Source organism: Pseudorasbora parva, chromosome 1, assembly GCF_024679245.1.
Source record: "Pseudorasbora parva isolate DD20220531a chromosome 1, ASM2467924v1, whole genome shotgun sequence".
Lineage (NCBI taxonomy): Eukaryota > Metazoa > Chordata > Actinopteri > Cypriniformes > Gobionidae > Pseudorasbora > Pseudorasbora parva.
In genome coordinates, this window is record NC_090172.1 from 9,042,959 (window position 1) to 9,062,598 (window position 19,640).

At 38.5% G+C, this 19,640-nt stretch overlaps 2 protein-coding genes across 2 annotated transcripts in view; one reads left to right on the forward strand and one right to left on the reverse strand.

The window, feature by feature from the left end:
• Positions 1-1,091: 1,091 nt before the first annotated feature.
• marveld3 (MARVEL domain containing 3) lies at positions 1,092-6,520 on the forward strand. Its single transcript, XM_067417434.1, has 4 exons — positions 1,092-1,194; positions 1,979-2,208; positions 2,309-2,406; positions 2,928-6,520. Exons 2-4 carry the CDS (start codon positions 1,982-1,984, stop codon positions 3,533-3,535), a joined length of 933 nt encoding a protein of 310 aa, XP_067273535.1. The 5' UTR covers positions 1,092-1,194; positions 1,979-1,981; the 3' UTR covers positions 3,536-6,520.
• Positions 6,521-6,664: 144 nt separating this feature from the next.
• phlpp2 (PH domain and leucine rich repeat protein phosphatase 2) overlaps positions 6,665-19,640 on the reverse strand; it is a 97,749-nt gene continuing 84,773 nt past the window's right edge. The window contains exons 13-19 of the mRNA XM_067417300.1: positions 16,796-16,996; positions 16,539-16,701; positions 15,111-15,241; positions 14,867-14,980; positions 13,013-13,207; positions 12,422-12,653; positions 6,665-12,304 (exon numbers count right to left, since the gene is read on the reverse strand). Coding sequence (XP_067273401.1) covers positions 11,033-12,304; positions 12,422-12,653; positions 13,013-13,207; positions 14,867-14,980; positions 15,111-15,241; positions 16,539-16,701; positions 16,796-16,996 — 2,308 coding nt within the window. The 3' untranslated portion in view covers positions 6,665-11,032. The remainder of the gene's footprint in view (positions 12,305-12,421; positions 12,654-13,012; positions 13,208-14,866; positions 14,981-15,110; positions 15,242-16,538; positions 16,702-16,795; positions 16,997-19,640) is intronic.

The window sequence follows — 19,640 nt, forward strand, 5'->3', positions numbered from 1 at the left end:
ATGTGGTTCAGATACAATAATATTTTGAGTTTCTATTTATTAAACAAATTTCCTTCATTGTATCAACTCAAATGTTTAATTTCAATAAATTCAAATTGTTAAGGCAACCAGGTACATATTTACAGTGTAATAATGCCATTGCCATATGGATGAAATAAACTAAAATTACATATTACAAAAAAAAATACATAGGAAAATATCCTAAAGATGCGATTTTTAAGGGCTTTATTCCAGGTAAGTTCCTTACAGAAATGTAAATGCCTAAATGAGGTCATGACTGAACAGCTCTGTTGGTTAACAGAAGAAAATGTGCTTTCTTTCACATAGGTAAAGATATAATACATATGCATTAGATGTTCATTATGTACACATAATTGTGTGTATTATGTAAATGTATGCTTTTTCGTTCACCCTCACTGTTTCTAACCTTTACACATTAAAGATACACTTTATTTTAAGGTGTCTTTGTTTGTAATTATACATTTAAGTACTGAGTAATATTAATGAACTAATTAGGGATAGGGTTTGGTTTAGTATTAGTTGCATTTATAATTTATAGTAACTACATGTAACATATGTAATGACACTGTAAAATAAATGATCACCCAAATTAATTCAAATAACTTGCAATATTTGGTCTAGGCCTATAAAATGTAATTTGTTATTATCCATGTTGGTGATAGATAGATAGATAGATAGATAGATAGATAGATAGATAGATAGATAGATAGATAGATAGATAGATAGATAGATAGATAGATAGATAGATAGATAGATAGATAGATAGATAGATAGATAGATAGATAGATAGATAGATAGATAGATAGATAGATAGATAGATAGATAGATAGATAGATAGATAGATAGATAGATAGATAGATAGATAGATAGATAGATAGATAGATAGATAGATAGATAGATAGATAGATAGATAGATAGATAGATAGATAGATCCAACCACACCCTACCCTACCCAAAACTGTATCCCTCCACCCCATTAGACATCCAGAGAGGTGGAGTTGGACGTCATTTGACTCTGCAGTGAGCACCATGAAGCGTCATGACCATAGACCGTAAATTACGTCATGACGCAGTCAGACAGGTTTAACAGGTGTGCAGCTCCGCGACAATAACACAAGAGAACTGAACGAAACTCAGATAAATCACTGCTTGTTTCGTTCATTTTGGTAAAAGGTAGGCTCCGGCGTTTTATTTGTTTTATTATTGAGTTACGTGTAAGATTTCCGTTACGTAGACCTACTACGATTTAATTTGGCGATTTGATCCAGGAAATTAGACCAACTTATACGGAGAGACAAGGCAAAACGTTTATTTTACTTGATAAAAGAAGGTCCGTCTAATACGATTGAGAGAGAGATTGAATAAATATATAAAACCACAACCAGCTTGTCAACATCAGTTAATTGATAATGAAACACTGATTGTTTTCCGAGAATTACCGATTGTTGGTTTTATATAGGCTACTCGTGAACATGTATAGTTTAAAACACATGAAATTTGTGAAATAGACTGCCTATCTCCCCAGCTAACAGCTTTCACTAATGTTTTGTATAGGTTGTAAACGTTAAGCTAAGCCGTTCTTAAAACATGATGATAATAACTTTTATGCGTTTTAATGACGTTGAGAGAAACGTTCTTATAAGAACGTTATTTGGAACATCTTTATGATGTTTTTACTTGAACATTTTCATAATGTTAAGAGAAAACCCTCAGATAATTATGATGATGTTATTAGTACTTGATTAATGTTATATAGTTCAAATAATTTTATATTGTGAGTTAAAATAACTAAGGTTATGAGACTTTTGTAGGCTACTAACAGTATCATAAACTTTGAAATGACCTTCTAATCATAACAAGAAAACTGTTTTTTTTAGCTTTTTAGAAACATTGCAAATCACTGTTCCCACTAGGTTTATCTTGTAATAAATTTGTTTGCTGGGTTCTCGTTTCTTAGGCAATGCCAGAATCAAGCCGGCACCATCACACAAGGGACAAAGACTACTCTAGTCGAGACAGGAGTGATGAAGGGGGACGCGAGCACAGACAGGACAGGAGATACAGAGAGGACAGAAGAACGCCGGATGGAGACGACAGATCCCGAAACCACAGAGAGAAACAAAGAGATGCTGACACACAGAGAGACCCCCGTGTTTACGAGGCCACCCGTCATCAAAGTCTGAGAGTGTAAGGAATGATTTTGATGTGCTCTTTCTCTCCTGTGTTCTGAAACATGCAAAACCGTGCATGTTCTGTGACTTTCTGTTTGTTTTAATATTTTCAACAGGCCCAGTTACACAGAGACGTCATCTTCATACTATGATGACAGTCCACATCATCATAAAGGGGCACTGTACAACCTAAGATATATTACAACAAGCAGAGGTAACTTTTTTTATATGGAAAATAATGGGCTAGGCTCATTATTAGTGTGGTTAAACAGCAAAGACATTGGTTAATAAAGTGAGATTAAATATATAAATTATGTATTCAACATTTTGATTATTGCAATTTTGCTTAATAGTTTGCATTTTTACAAGTTTTATTCATTTTGAGGAATACTGAATCTCTTTATTTTTTTTAGTTGTGCAAATGAGATGAATAAATGCCTGCTCACATTTAACTACAATAAGCATCATATTTACACATAACACAACACCTCTGCACTTACTCATGATTTCTCTCAACATGGGGACAGGAGAGCTGCCAATCAATAAATGGGAAAAGTAACTTGGATATTTTGTTGTCAATTTAAAAGTAATGAATTGCTTTGTTACATGGAAGAAAATAAGATTATACATTTTTATCACATTTGTTGAATAAAACTATTCATTTCCTTTTAAAAAAAACATATTGACCCCAAACAGTATTTATGAAATACATTTTAATGTGAATATGTCGTGTAGGCATCTGTCAGGCCATGGAATTCTCCCTAAGCTTGTTGATTGTCATCTGTGCTGGAGTGAACCATAGCAACTCCGGCCGGTATAGGGATATCGCCAGCTTAGGCGGTCTGTACCAGTACTATTATGGAGGAGCCAACGCATTCACTGGAGCAGAGGCACAGAAGGTCCAGCAGCTCGACGACCAATTCTACCAACTCAAACTGCCCCCTTACGTCTACAGCATGGCATGCGGCGGGGCATTGATGCTTTGTGCTTGTGCCATGCTGGCCCTCGGAGTGTTTCGCATGCCCTACCGCTTCCCCCCTCTGCTGCTGGCTGAAGCCCTGTTGGATGTGCTCATTGGTCTTGGTTTTATTCCTGCTCTCGCTTTCTACTTCATAAAGCTGCAGGAGATCTACAACAACTCCATCTGTAAAGAGAGAGAAGCTATGTACAGCAGCAAAGGTCACAGAGGATTTGAGTGCAATCTCAATGGGGCAGACATAGCGGGAGGGTTGTTCGGTGTTCTGGGGATTATTATTTTCCCCATAAGTGCAGTGTTGGCCATCAGAGCCTTCATGAGAGTGCGGAAGATGAAGCAGAGGCCGTCAGGAGACGACAACCTCTGAGTATAACGCCATTTCATGAATGTGGGAAGCACAGGAAATCTTGCGCCTATGTAGTTTATTATTTTTACAATGCCAGAAGGATATTTATTTTTTTCAATTTTATGCTTTTACTTTTTTTATAAAAGACTTTAGCAAATGTTTATACTTTTATATAAAAAAAAATTGTAGCAATTTGCTGAAAGCCTTTATATATCATGCAATTTTAATGCCTTGTAATGCACCTATGGTCTCATAAATAGTTGTAACCAGTTATAATACATTATAATACTTATCTATTCATTGAAGACACCTTATATAGAAAATATAATGCATTAAAACACATGACAACACCAATTTGAGATGCAACATGGAAAATTTGGTTACAATTATTTATTAAAGGTATAACATGTTATAATGTACAGTATGACTATCTTTATGATGCAATATGCATAAAGGCTTTATTTAAAGTGTTAACATTACTTTTTTTCTTCATATAATCACCAAAGACTGATCAATTAAATGATGATCTATTATAAAATAAATTAACAAAATAAGAGTTGAATTACACAATGAAATCTACATAATACTGCATATTAGTTAATTATCTACCTTTGTTGCAAATGAGACAAAGCTCACAGTTTGTAATGTAACATTAAACTGAATCATTTGTTTTTCTTCTCTTTATATGTGCATTATACAGACTATATTTGATATTAAAGTATTTTCTTGAGACAAATGTGCAAATACGTCTGATAAAGAAGATCAATGACGCATGTTTCACAGTAAAAATTTTATTGCTACTTGGCTGAAAAGTTAATTAAAAATACAGCTTTCTGCTCAAAACTAAGCATAGCAGCATCTGAAATGAAACGATGAGCCAGCACTCGCTCTAAAAATCCCAAGAAGTACAGTCCTAGCTGACAGACAGCAAAAGTGCTCGCGTTTAGTCCTTTTACTAAATCAGTAAAACAACTCAAATGGTCTCTTAAACTGAAAACAATTAAATAATTTAACACAATGAAAATATTCAGCAGTATACTGCATGCTAAAATAGAAACTTAAAAATATAATATACATTATGCTTCAGATATTAAAACAATTTCTTATAAACAAAAGTTAATATTTTATACAAATAATCACATGATAATATAGTCTTTATATTATATATTTATATTCATTTATATAGGGCATGCTTCTCACATTAAATACATGAATAATTAGTATCTTCAAAGATAGTACCTTGATGGGTGACAGTATACCATAGAACCTTTAAAGAGATAGTTCACCCAAAAATGGAGATTCGGTCATTAATTTCCCACACTCATGTCGTTCCAAACCTGTAAGACTTTTGTTCATCTTCAGAACACAAAGGAAGATCTTTTTGATGAAATCTGAGATGCTTTCTGTCCCTCCATTGACAGCAGCGCAACTGGTGTTTTGACACTTCAAAAAGGTCATATAAATCATCTGGATGTCCTCTGGATATCTAATGGGTTCAATCCACATGAATCGAGCGGTCATTGATCAGCGAACATAAACAGAAGCTCAACCGAAACTGCTTGATGTGCGAAAACAAATCTGATTGGTTCTTGCCAAAGCTCAAATCTGCTGCACAATACACGAATGAGCCTCATTGCTCTTCAGAAGCTCACACATGCTGCATAACACCAGAATGAACCTCATTGGTTCTTCAGAAGCTCAAACGTGGTGCGTAACATGAGAATGAACCTCATTGGTTCTTGCAGAAGCTCAAACGTGGTGCTTAACACCAGAATGAACCTCATTGGTTCTTCAGAAGCTCAAACGTGCTGCGTAACACCAGAATGAACCTCATTGGTTCTTCAGAAGCTCAAACGTGGTGCGTAAAATGAGAATGAACCTCATTGGTTCTTGCAGAAGCTCAAACGTGGTGCTTAACACCAGAATGAACCTCATTGGTTCTTCAGAAGCTCAAACGTGCTGCGTAACACAAGAATGAACCTCATTGGTTCTTACTGAAGATCAAATGGGCTGCACAATACACAAATGAGCCTCATTGGTTCTTGCTGAAGCTCAAACGTGCTGCGTAACATGAGAATGAACCTCATTGGTTCTTCAGAAGCTCAAACGTGCTGCGTAACATGAGAATGAACCTCATTGGTTCTTCAGAAGCTCAAACGTGCTGCGTAACACGAGAATGAACCTCATTGGTTCTTACTGAAGCTCAAACGTGCTGCGTAACTCGAGAATGAACCTCATTGTTTCTTCAGAAGCTCAAACGTGCTGAGTAACACGAGAATGAACCTCATTGGTTCTTCAGAAGCTCAAACGTGCTGCGTAACACCAGAATGAACCTCACTGTTTTTCAGAAGCTCAAACGTGCTGAGTAACATGAAAATGAACCTTATTGGTTTCACCAAGCGAACATGCTTGAGCTCCCGTTTACCACAGCTAATGTGTAAGTTGATAAATGTTTATATGTGAATAAAAGCCTAAATTGAATCTGTTCATCATATAAAGCGATCATGTCTCTTCAGACGATTTGGACTAAACCACTCAATTCATAGGGATTTCTCTTTATGAACTTTTTGAAGCGTCAAAATGGTATTTGGGGAGGGACAAAAAGCTCTCGGATTTCATCAAAAACATCTGCACTCGTGTTTGGAAGACGAACAAAAGTCTTACGGGTTTGGAACGACATGAGGGTGAGTAATGACAGAATTTTCATTTTTGGGTGAACTAACCCTTTAAATCCTAGATTCTGCACTGGAGGACCTATAAATTTGCATGAAACAATGAAGTACAAAAATAAACCTCAGCTTCTTGGCATTGAGAGGAAATATTAAAGCATCTCTTAAAAACAAAATGTACATAAATTATGACAAGATCAAGCTTTGGTCACATGTTAAACAACAGGAACTTCACTTTAACCCTCGTCTGTCCAGAACGAACCATGATTATGTGCAAAAATGTCAATGAATATGCCAGATAAAGATGCATTTTGCAATTTGAAAGAAAATATAATCTCTGTCAGGGTAAAACCACAGTCACACAATTCATGCACCAACAGCAACTCTCACACTACACAAATTTACAAACTGACTTCAAACAAATGCTTTCTTTGTTAAAAATAAAGAGGATGAAGTACGTTTCAGATAACCTCACTGGAGGTCGATGTCAAAACTTGGAAACGCAGAAGCATACCTGTATTGTTGAATTAGGCAAAGAATTAAGTCAAGACATTTCTGTGAACTGGCGCTACCTAATGTAAGTGCAAATATGATCACTGTTTTCAGTCAAGTTTCTTTAACACTCCCCCATCTGTCAATGGTCAGACAAACAAATAGCCACACCCCCAAGCTCACACCATTGGTTATTGAGACAAAGCACACACAAAAATAATAAAAATCCAGAATGTTTACACTTTTTGTTGGAATAACCCTAATGGTTTAACTTACTTGTAATCTAGCTGGGATAGAAGAACGTTTCTCAAAAGTTTTTACATCCAAAATATCTTGTGTGATCATATTTGTATCTTCTAAATAACTTAGCATTGTAAAACGTTCCTTATGTTTTGCATCAGTGTTCCCACAAGAGTTATAAAATCAATGTGCTAAAAAACGGAAAAAAAGCTATCTTAAGTTTTATGTTCAGCTTGAATAAACAGATCATTTTCTAGTGCAATGCCTAACTAAGACATCACTAACAACCTGCCATACAGTCACCCTGGCAATCGCATTTAAAAAAATCATTCATGCTCCAGGATAAAATGTTAGAACCCCCAAATGTCCTATAAAGTTAAAATATAATAATAATAAAAAATTCAGAATATTTAATGTGAGTGGGGATGTTCTGTGCTTTGTGTTCTTCCTGTAAAGAAACGGATCACCTTACAATGGAAATTCTGCTGTCATTACTCTGCCTAATGTTATTCCAAACCTGTAAAATATTTTAAGAAAGTGTTTTTGTCCATACAATGGAAGTCAATGTAACAAAAACTGGTTACCAACGTTCTTTAAAAAAAAAACAACAAAAAACAAGATAATCATACATATGTTTGGAACGACATGAGGGAGAGTAAATGATTACAGAATTTTCATTTTTGGATGAACTATCCCTTTAAGAATCACCACCTTCCATTTAATGGATGGATAAACTCTATGGCTATTTGAATATAACTCAGGAAAAATTGCATTTGGCTAATATTTTCAAAAATATGCTCAGTTTCACCTCAGCCTGTTTTGGCCAGGAGAACAGGGAACAAATGTTTAAGGGATCTAAGGGTAAGTTTACATGACAATGATGTACTAAAAACGGAAACGTTTTTCCTTCGCATTTTTCGCCTCTATAGGCTATTTAGTTAGCGTATATCACTTTGTAAAGAAACACTATACACGCATATAGACTGAATTCATGTAACTTGCACTTTGAAACCCGTTTTCAGGCCCCAAAAACGCCGGTGTCGTGTAAACAAACTCCCAAAACGTATAAAAAGTTTTCCGTTTTTAGTTGAAAACAGTGTCGTGTAAACGACCCCTAAGCGGCTAGCTTAGTTTCCTATAGGCTGAAGAAAGAACTATTTCACAACAGAGCACTTCACTTGACACCCACAGACACACACATATTTATGGATTTTCCAGGTCCTATTAATAATTTCAGATTTATAATCTAATTAGACATGTATGATTGTTGCATATATCATTTTTAAGTATGATGCAGATATGCATCGTGTTGTAGGGCTATAGAAGGTCTAAGGTGCTGTCAAAAGCAGCATGATTTGCTGTATCCATGACATTTGTTTGAAAAATTACTTTCTATTTCTTTTTCTTTAAAATGTTAAAGCACTGCAGGGGATGAAATGGTTCTATATATATAGCGAATAACAGAGTTAGACTACATCTTGCTAACAAAGCAAGCCGTCAAATGCTTGAACTCAGCCTCTTAGCACAGTATGAATCAGCCTGTTGTACCTCAATAACCACATCTCTCCTCTCAACCAAACATAAGAAATGACATATTTTAGGGGTTATAAAAGAAACAAATACCTACTTTCTGAAAAAGGCCTAGTATGCATTTCAACAAATAGCGCAAATGCAATTCTTAAATATGTCTGTGTATAGATTCTCTGAGCTACGTACAAAGTGCTTATACAGTGTAAAACCCTTTTACTTAATATGATTGTACAACAATACTTGATGCACTTAAGCATACAGCTCTAAATTATTTAGGGAGTCTAGGTATCAATTTGCAGCAGAAAAAAAAGAAAAGGTAATCGGAATATAAAAGCTAAAGAAAAGTTTGAAGGGAAGCCTGTATTAAGACCCTGACAGAAAAAAAACCCCTTTCCTATGAGTCATGCAGGGCTTGCTGCATCCATACCACTGGCTTCAGCTTTCTCAGTAGCACCCGAGGGACGGATGAAATACTCAGAATAACTTTCCTACCTTCAAAACACCACCACTACATTTTTTTGGCACAAGAGCTACAGTTTTAGGCCTGTAGGCAATTATAGTTAACACCACAAACAAGTTAATGGCAGTAAAAGGTCAATTCAAAATCTTCCTGGATGTTAAATATAGGGATCCAGATTAGTTACATGGTGGCCTTTTCTCACAGCATATAACACAAATCGGTATGCAAGTTTGGCACAAACTTTTACCAGCTGACCATGATTAATAATAGTTAAAAACGCTCAAAATGTTCACCGTAACGGACATAATTGACAAAATTAATCTTCTGAATCTTGAGATGAAATGGCTTAAATATAATATCTGAGCATACACATACTTGCGCATATTTTCGGGTTTGAACATTTCATGGATGATCTACAAAAATATATATATATATCATGACAATGCAACAAAAAAAAAATTATGAGATGAGACTTCTTCATTTGAATATGTGTAAAGACTAATGAATGAATGAGAGTGCACCTAATCAATTATAAATAATTTAATACAACTGATGTCCTAAAATTAGAAAAAATAAAAAGTGGGCTTCAGATAATGTCACAAAATGTAATATCTAACTATTAATAGTGGGTTTTGCACTTGATTTTTCCCTAATTGTAACTTGCCGGGAAAACCCTGGAAAAAAACCCTTTGTTGTTTCCAATAAACACCACTAGATGTCTCCTCAAACCACGGGCACAGTTTTACTGCACAGAATTCCATAATACTGTGATTGTGGCAATTACAAACTCAAATGAACCAATATGCAATAATACTTATTTGTCCTCTGGTCCCCTTATTAAAATAAAACAAAAACTAACCAGCATGTTTCCTTATATGTGCCATGCATGGCTAAAATAAGAGCACACACACACACCAGACAATACATGATATCATATGCCTTGTACCTCTCATACAAAAAAAAAAAAAAGTCAGCTGTTCACTTTTTTTCCTTGATAACGAGATGAGAAATATCCCAAACTCACTCAGATCAACAGCAAAACCACATTACTACAAAGACCCAATGACATTTTCATGGCTCGAGGCTTTTTAGTATGAGCTCTGTGATGTAGTCATGGCACACTCGAAACTTCAAGTACTCTAAACAACCCGAGACAGCTCAAGTTATGATTTCAGACAGGGTTGTGAGATCTTTCTGCTCCCTAATTGACCTTAGCCATAAAGGTGTGACAATGCTTTCACTGAGTATTGGATGTACTAAGAAATAGAGGTTTTTGTCTCCATCTCACTCTGACCTCCATCGCTAGACTGATTCCCTCTCCAGGTAGATCTGTCAGGGCTTGAATGTTAAGTTGGGTTTATTGTACTCTTCTATTGTGCAGAGTGTTCCAGAGACCCCCATGGCTTTGTCTGGGAGATCCCGTATGCATACAAGTGAGGAGATCAGGGGAGGTGGCGAAAGCTCTGGTCTTTTCACAACAAATAATCTTTTCCATGAAATGCAGCGGGATGTTTCCAGCAGGTCGGATGGGGAAGAGATCCTTTTGAACCTCTGAAATATTCCTCACGGACTTTAAAAGTGCAAATTACTGACTATTTGCCACTATGGGAAGGTAGGAGAACAAAACTGCACGTACACCAGAACAGTAAAGGCTCTCAGAACCTCACCATCGTCAAGAGGCACTTTTCTCATCTTTTGGTCTCAGTTTAGCTGATAGTATCTTTCCACCAGAAGGCAAATGTGATCATTGAAGCCTACTTAAGCCTGTGACCTTTGATATAAAGGGCAAATGTCGAAAATGAAATCACGCATGGTGATGATGAGGTACTCCAGCTCCATGCTGTGGTTTTTGGTCAGGAATAGCCCATGTATTTCCTCAATCAAAGACCTCAATCTTCATGATTTCATCGGTCCTGACATTTGCACCCCTTTCCAATCTTCCGGTCTACAACTCGGAGGTGGCTACACCACCGCAGACCAGCCCAAGAATGCACATGCAGGGACCCACACGTGATGACGGTGCTAAATAAGAACTGGAATATCTCAAAGGCAGGAAGTGCGTGCTAGCCTCTTTGATGTGGCACTATGATGCGGAGATGCTCCAATGGTGCGGTCTGCTTGCACCCACTATAGAGCTGTGTCATAGACATCCTGTTGCAGGACGGTGGTGGGGTGGAGACCGGGGACGGTGGGTTGAGGATGGTCCCAGTTGGGGTCTCTTGCTGAGGGCGGTGTTGAAGGAGGCGGTGGCCCAGGGACCACAGGGCTCTGGCCTCTCAGCTGCTCGCGCACATCCTGCTCCAGACTAGGTGGTATAATTAACTGGTCTTCCGGGTCTTGCTGGGCTGGTGCGGCAAAATATCCCGATTTCTTTTTGGGGGCCTCGAGTGCTACTTCAATGATGTTGTGGCTATCCTCCAGAGCCACTACTGAGCCATTAGAGAGCTTCTTCCCGAAGAGGCTGGAGGTGGAAGGAGACTTCTTCAGATCGGAGATCTCTCGCCCACACACAGCCAGTAGGCATCCGTTGGTGGCAGAAACCACAACACTGTTTTGCCGACGCATTTTGCTGTTGTGATAGTCGGAGCCCCTCAAATCGTGGCGGCCGTCCAGGTCCTTGGGACTTTCGGGGGGTCCAGAGCGCAGCTGAAAAGCACAGCAGTGAATGTCCACCTCCACCTCTAGCTTACTCCCGTTTGAGATGACACCTTCTAAAGGTGCCTCATCGTCGCTGTCAAGGCCATTGTCTGACTGGTTGCTGGAAAAGGTGGCACTGGAGGGCTGTCGCTGGAACAGAGCGGGGTGCGCCCCTGGCCCCAGGATTGCCAGCGGCCCTGTGTTACACAAGGTAGCAGCGGGATGCAGACTACAGCGACGCTCCGGACGAGCTGTAGGTCCCGAAGAGGGGTGCTCGTCCGAGGCCGTGGACCCAGCCTCGCTGCCCACTTCTGAGGCAGACATCTCACTGTTGAACTCAGAGGCGATGCCGCTGCTTGATGATGGTGTGGCTGGGTCACCAGGGGAGACAGAATTCGGTAAAGGCGTCGGGGCAGGTGGTCCTCTGGCTTCTGTGGTCAAGAGAGGATGCTCGCAAGTACAGCTGTCTTCTGCTATATGCAAAGCCACCACTACTGCTCCGACATTATCCCGGCACCCATAGCTCTGTGCCAGCGTGCAGAGCTTTTTGGCAGCAGCGCGAGGGTCTCTGACAGCTAGCACAGTGCTCACTGCCTCCTGGTAGGAAACCTTCTGGAAGAGTGCTTTGTTTCCTAGGATCAGGAACTCATCCTGGGAACACAAAGGCTCTGTGTGCACCCAGGGTTTGGGAATCACCCAAGGAAACAGGTAGGAACAGCCAAGTAACCGTGAGCAGCATGTCACCCCACTCACCTTGTTATCCTACAGCACAAAAGAGCCAAATGATTAAAGATACAAATACGCTTTTATCTCTAATTCATGGAAATGAAGTATCAGCCAGTTATGAACTGCGTGCATGAACTGAGAAAGAGTCAATACCTCAGTGATAATAGCTTTAGCCAGTTTGACACGCTCCATCTCCTCAGCGCTCTGTTCCAGGCTGAAAACTTTCGAGAGGGCAAGAGGTTGCCCATCACGACACAGTACAGCCTGGCAGGTGCCTACGTTGGCCACAGTGAGGCTGAAGTAGCTGCCAGATTCAGAGGACTCATGATGGATGTAACAGAGCAGAGCAGAGGCACCTAGTTTCTGGCCTGCCATGCCAAGTTTCCTGCAAAAATCCACAACAGCAAAAATAAATGATTTTATTATTCATATAGCTAAAAAGCTCTTTGTGAACTATGGTGCGTTTAAGTTGTATTTACACACATGAACAACAAGCCGTGATTACAAGTGGGGCAACTTGGGAACCAACATGTCATGTCTGACCAATCAGAATCAAGTATTCAAGAGAGCTATGTAATAATATGTGTTTATTACTTAGAATAGAAATAAACACAATTCATACTAAGTGACATGCTATCAAGTGTTACCAATTATTGTACAAGCAAGTTTAAACATGCAAAATGTATGAAAAAAGAAAGCTTAATCAAATCATGCTTAATCAAAAAATGTGTGTGCAAAACACACCTATGAGAGGCAAGGAAAGTGTTGCACATGTATACACTATCCACACTGGAGTGCTGTATTTCCTCTGCCAGTACATCTCCCATGGTGCACTGCAGTAACCTGGAAACTTCCTCATTACGGTCACCATCAAAAATCCCATAAGCAGCCTCTGGACTGTCCCCGAAGCGATCCACAGCCAGCACAGACACACACAACCTGAAGGTAAAACACAAGATTTCAATGGAGCAAATGCTCTTCATAAAAACAACACCCAAGTAAAATGCTACAATGTGAACTATATCCCATTACAAACATTTAATTGACTGGTAATGGATACACCTATATAGGTACATACACAAACTTAATCTCCCTGACAAACACACAAAAGTGGCCCCCCTTGGTGGATATAGAGTGCCGAGAGAGGATGCGATATTTGAGACTGACTGCTTTGAAACTGCGGAGGTAATGCCCTTCGCAGGGGGAGCCAAGCACACTGATGTCACATTAAACATGTAGAAACAAGCTCATTAAGCCTATGGGAAGCGTTCTGCATTTAAACCAGCCTCCCTGCTGCGTCCTGCCCCCTGGTTGCCAAATCTCCTGCAAATTTAAATGCAACATAAAATGGTGCATTGATCAACGCGACATGGTGCTAAAAATTAACTACTTATTTCAAGTTCCATTTGCAAATTTGGCATGACAAGCTGGCCTCTTTTCCCTAGCCATGACCGTTTCCAATATTCTCTTTCGCTTTCCCCCTCTTTTTTGCACCGCATTTAAAAACCACAGTTGCCAAAGTGCAATTCATCTTGCTCTATTAGTTTACCACTAGCGCATGCTGATGATGTTTTATTCTTCTATACTAAAGCCCCTTTCACACTGCACGTCGGACCCGCAATATTCCCGGAACATTGCCGGGTCGTCTTTTGTGTGAAAGCAACCACGTCCCGGGATTGATTACCGGATTTGACCCGGATCGGGGACCTATTAATATTGCGGGATTCGACCCGGGACGAGCTGTGTGAACAAAAGCCGAAACTAATGCCGCAACGTGTACGTAGTTATTGTGCGACTCCTAGAGCTTGTTTTTTCAATAATACAACCCTGCAGTGCCAGAAGAGCTAGTCGGTGTTTTAAACGCAGTGTGTTCGTATACAAAAGAAACTAAAATTAAACAAGCAGAAATGTGTGCAAACTGGACACAAGTCGAGACCACGGAGCTCCTTACTATCCGCGCTGAAGCTGAGATCGCTCGCCATTATACGTCACATCCGGATGTCACGTGTCAACTCGACCCGGGACCGTTACGGGTTGTGTGTGAAAGCGCACATATTACGGTATTTCGCTGGCAGTGTGAATGGACCAAATCTAGCGGCCCGGGAACAAATGCCCGGTGGCATTATCCGTGTATTTGCCGGAATCGCAGTGTGAAAGGGGCTGAACTTGCAACATAGCCTTCTATTCAATAGGTGTCATTGTACAGTCTACATTCATGTTGTACACACATTTATTAGATCCATGTCATACAGTGGGATGTGTAATGATCTTAAATTGGACAGTCTGTAGCAGACATAACTCATAACTCACTAGATTTGTTACTGGCTTTAGAATTCAGCAAAAAGTCACATCATGCATAATTCTGATTACTCTGCACATCCCTAGTAATATGAATTATATATGTAGCAAGTCTTGAGTTTTGAAGCTTAATATTTGAAATAAACCAATAATTCATTAAACATCATGTTGGCTACCCTAAAGTTTTACTGCAGCCAATATATCCTCAATCTATAATATATGGTATTCTGGAGCTTCCTTTAACCAAACACACTCATTCTTTCCTAATCTTTGACTCTCATGTCTCCAGGTGTTGCTCACTTGTTTCTTTGACCACACATCTCAGCGTAACCATGATCCCACAGGGTAGAGGTGCCCTGTGCGTCTCCTGCTGTCACGGCTGGCTTCTGGTCCAGCTTCAGTGTACTTATGTGACTGGAAGAGAGAAGGAGAGAGACATGTGGGGGAGATAAAGACGAAGAGCAATTAACCACCTGGGTCTGAGTTCATCAGCTGCATAATGAGTGTAGACAGGTCTGGAGGACTGCTGTTTGTAGCACCTCACCTGAAGAGGTTGAGCGTTTTATGCTCTAACATGAGGCTACTGTTGCCGGTCAGGTCCAGTTCTTGCAGTGTGGAAGGCAGAGAGTCCGGCAACAGGATTTCCGTCTGCTCATTACAGCTCACATCTACCAACTACACAAAGAGCAGACGAATACTTCATGCAAAACGGTGAATTTAAAATATTTGTGCGTAATAAACGGCAGGCCACAACAAACAACATTTTGTTTGATTTGGGGGGGAACTATTCAATTTTGTCAGACTTAAGTTATTTATATATATATATATATATATATATATATATATATATATATATATATATATATATATATATATATATATATATAGCTCTGGAAAAAGTTAAGAGACACCCCTTAACATTGAGAAATCAATGTTAAGTGGTCTCAATTTTTTTCCCATTTTTTTAATAAATACAAATCACAATAAAATTCTAAATAATACATAAACCTTATATCTAAAAAAATATCAATATTGAATCTAACAAATATAAATGTTCCATCTAAATCATTGAGAGAAATGTAGGTTTAAAAGTTCATCACTAGCATCACTAATTTTCATATTCTCACTATTTAAATTTAGATTTAGCATTTAAATGAATCATCATGTGGCTGCTGAAAATTCTGCTTTGCCAAATTTTTATAATAAAAATATATTACAATAGAAAACAGTTCTTTCAAATTGCATTAATATTTAGCAATGCTACTGATTTTGCTCTGCTTTTGATCAACTAAATGCTGCCTTTCTAAAACATTAAAGAAACAAATATAGGGGGATCACATTTATTGGCCACAATAATTGGCACCCCTAGAATTATTTTATGAATAAAATATATTTGAAGTATACTACCATCCATATTTAGGTTTAGCATACCAGGGGGACTTGATCATATTTATTACCTGGGGTGCCAATACATCTGACCACATTTATATGTACATTTTATATATATATATATGTGCGTGTGTGTGTGTGTGTGTGTGTGTGTGTGTGTGTACTGTGCAATAAAACTTATACCAAAGAATACTTTAGATGAAAGATACAAAAGATATATGCATACAAAAACAATCAGTGTGAAGAGGGATCAGTAACAGTTACAGTAAATCAACATAAAGTGCAGTGTGTCTGTCTATGTAAGTTACATTTTAAAGTTGTAGTTTTACTCACAAATTTTCATATCAGGCATTAAATCATCTTTATAAAAATGCATGATACTTAATAAACTTGTTTTTGTAACCTAAATTACTGCAGTTATCTATCCATGCATTTAAAATTGGATTACATTGGAATCTTTTTTCTGCTTTCTGTTTGTCACTGCCACCTGTTGATTGTGTGGTTGACCTTAATATCCTTACAATATTTATGGGCAGGCTTTCACATGCCCTGGTCATCATATGTCACCCAAACGCACACTGACCTTGATCTCTGGGAGGTTGAGGACCTCTGGGAACACGCTGATATGGTTGGAGTGGGCGATGAGGGTGTGCAGTCTCTTGCAGCTGGACACAGTGGAGGGGATCGCTTTCAGCTTGTTCCCACTCAGATTCAACTCCTCCAGGACCTCCAGCTTACTGAGCTTGCTGAAAATATAAGGGTGATTTACACAGATATAATCATCGATCTTTCTTGAGTGATGTAGATGGAAGTATATCAGTGTCAGTGAAGTATAGGTACCTAGCAGGGAAGGACAGCAGCTGGTTATAAGCCATATGCAAGACCCGCAGGTTCTGATGTCCCACCAGTAGAGCAGCACAGTTCTCATTCAGGTTGTTTCCTGTGAGATAGAGCTCCTGCAGGGTGCTGAGGCTCTCCTCTGATTGGCTGCTCGGCGGGATTGTCTCCAGTGCATTGGCAGACACATTCAGATACTTTAAACTAGTAGACAAGAAGAAAAAGGAAAAGCAATTTGGTGAATATAGTTTTTTTCTTCTTAATTTAAACAGCATTGTTTATAAACCATAATCTTGGATACAAGCAAAGCCTTAGAGATTCAGTTTATCTTTCAACATTAGAGATGCTTAATGGCTGACAAATAAATTAACCCACAGGAAATGGAAGAGCTGCGGGCTGTTCTGGCTCATATTACTGTGTCTCATTGAGCCATATCCTCCTTTATATATCCACGAGAGTCTATGTAGAAGCATGTCAGTTACTCTATGCACAGCACATGTACTTACACTGTGCCAAATACAGTGTTTGGCTCTTAACTTAAAAATATTTCATTCATAACTCCTTTCAAAAGTAATATTAACTGCCTGGCAACAGTAATATGTAACACTATTAGTTATATTAGTTTTCTGTTACACCCCACAGCAACTCTCAATACACTTCTGAGCTGTTAAAAGCCCATCTCTGGTTGGGCCAATCACATCGGTTATAGAGTCGGTGGGCGGGGCTTAACATAATGAGGGCCGAGTTGTGCTTTGCATGCTTCTAGTAAACACAGAAACTGGCGAACGGCGATCTTTCGAATCAGCTTTGGCCGTGAGCCCGCGACTCTGGAAGACTTGGAGTTAAGCTTTTCTCTGAGAAAAGAACGGCACTGATGTCATTCTTAAGAAGGGAAGATGTGTTCTGAGTTTTGCCGACCGGATACGGCAAAAGTTTAATCTGTCAACAAGCTCTGTTTCACCTTCGTTGTTCTGGTTGGTTGTAGCGCTATCCTATCGCGTGCAGAGGGAGTTTGAAAGACAACCGTTTATCCCGCCCCTCGGATTGAGCCCTGTCTATGGTGAGTTTCCAGACCAAACATCTTGATGTGGGTCTGGCTTGTCAGGCTAGGTAATTGCATATTTTCTGACAAATTCTGACTGTGAATGTTAGGGTACATTTAGATTATCAGAGTGTCTATTTAGACTAGGTGCAAAAAAAAATGCCTTATTGGTAGAGGCCATTTACACTAACTCCGCCCACTGATATCTGGTTGGGCCAGACAAAATTACCGGATTGTCAACAGGAGTGTAGGGGTGAGGCATGTGGCGAAAATTAGGATGCAAATCGACCCAACCCGACCAACTCACTTTACTCCCCTTTCCCCCATTACATATCAGACCAGAAAGGCGTTTAATGTAAATTACTGTAAATGTAAATGCATTTAAGGCAAAAATTAAGATAATATTCCAAAAATTTGAATTAAATTGTCCAACGTGAGTTTAATAATAATAAAGTGTTTATCAGTTATGGTTAGGAGTAGGTGTAGGGAGGGCTTTATTGTCCCAATAGGGCAGCAATCATTTAATAATTGTAATAAATATAACCATTTACACTCTGAAATATTATTTCATACTGTTTAATGTACAACAAAACTGATATTCATCTGGTCAAGTACAAATAGTATCTGCCACCATTTATAAATATAGATAGCATCTAACTACTATTTACACTATTTACATTTTTGCTATTTTGATATGGTGTAATAGAATCTATCGCTATACTTTCACTTAGTGTAAATAATATAGCATCTATTGCTATTTTTAACTAATGCATATAGCCACTGCTTAAATTATTGACCGAATCGTCATTTTTATTCATTTAGAATCTGAATTACGCAATATGGTGGGCATATTAAGCCCAACGTATACTTCAACCTTCTGAAGTGAAACGATGGGTTTTTGTAAGAAAAATATGCATATTTAAAACTTTATTAACCATAATCACTGGCTTTCAGCACTGATCACCGGATTCTCTCAAGAACACGTGTACAGTCGTTGCCAGAAGCCAGTGATTATAGTTATAAAGTTTAAAATATAGATCTCTTTCTTACAAAAACCCATCGCTTCGCTTCAGAAGGGATTTATTAGCCCACTGGAGCCATGTGGATTACTTCTGATGATGGATGGACACTATTCAAAGCCATTACAAAGCAGGGAAGAGCCAGGATATTATTTAATATAACTGTGATCGTGTGTGACTGAAAGAAAAAAAAAAGTCATATACGCCTAGGATGGCTTGAGGGTGAGTAAATTATGGGAGCGGTTTCATTTTTGAGTGAACTAACCCTTTAATTTCTTTTTTCATGAGTCTGATATCTACAGCTCTGATTAAATTATAAATAACATGATCTGATATCTAATTAAAATTATGCTGCCTAATTAAGTAACTTAAAATGTATTTGGACGCTTCACTTTTTATTAGTAGATTCTGCAACTCTGCAACACGTATATATATCTTCCATAGAAAATATATTTAGTGATTATTATTTCCAAAGAGCAGTTTCCAGAGAATTCCCTGGGCCCTCATTTATCAACAGTGTGTACCCACAGATTTGTGCGTAGTGAGGGCATAAGAACAGTTTCACGAAAATTGTGGGATCTACCAACTTGCACTTATATGTAGAAATGTGTATAAATATAAGCACACCTCTGAGCATGCTTACACAGAGAATCTAGTGACACTACAATAGCGACACTACGCATAAAAAGCATTTAAGTGTGTCACAGTATGCATTAAGCAATCCACATATGTCCTGTGTTTCCTTTAATTATAAAACACTCAATTTATAATTTTTTAGTATTAACAC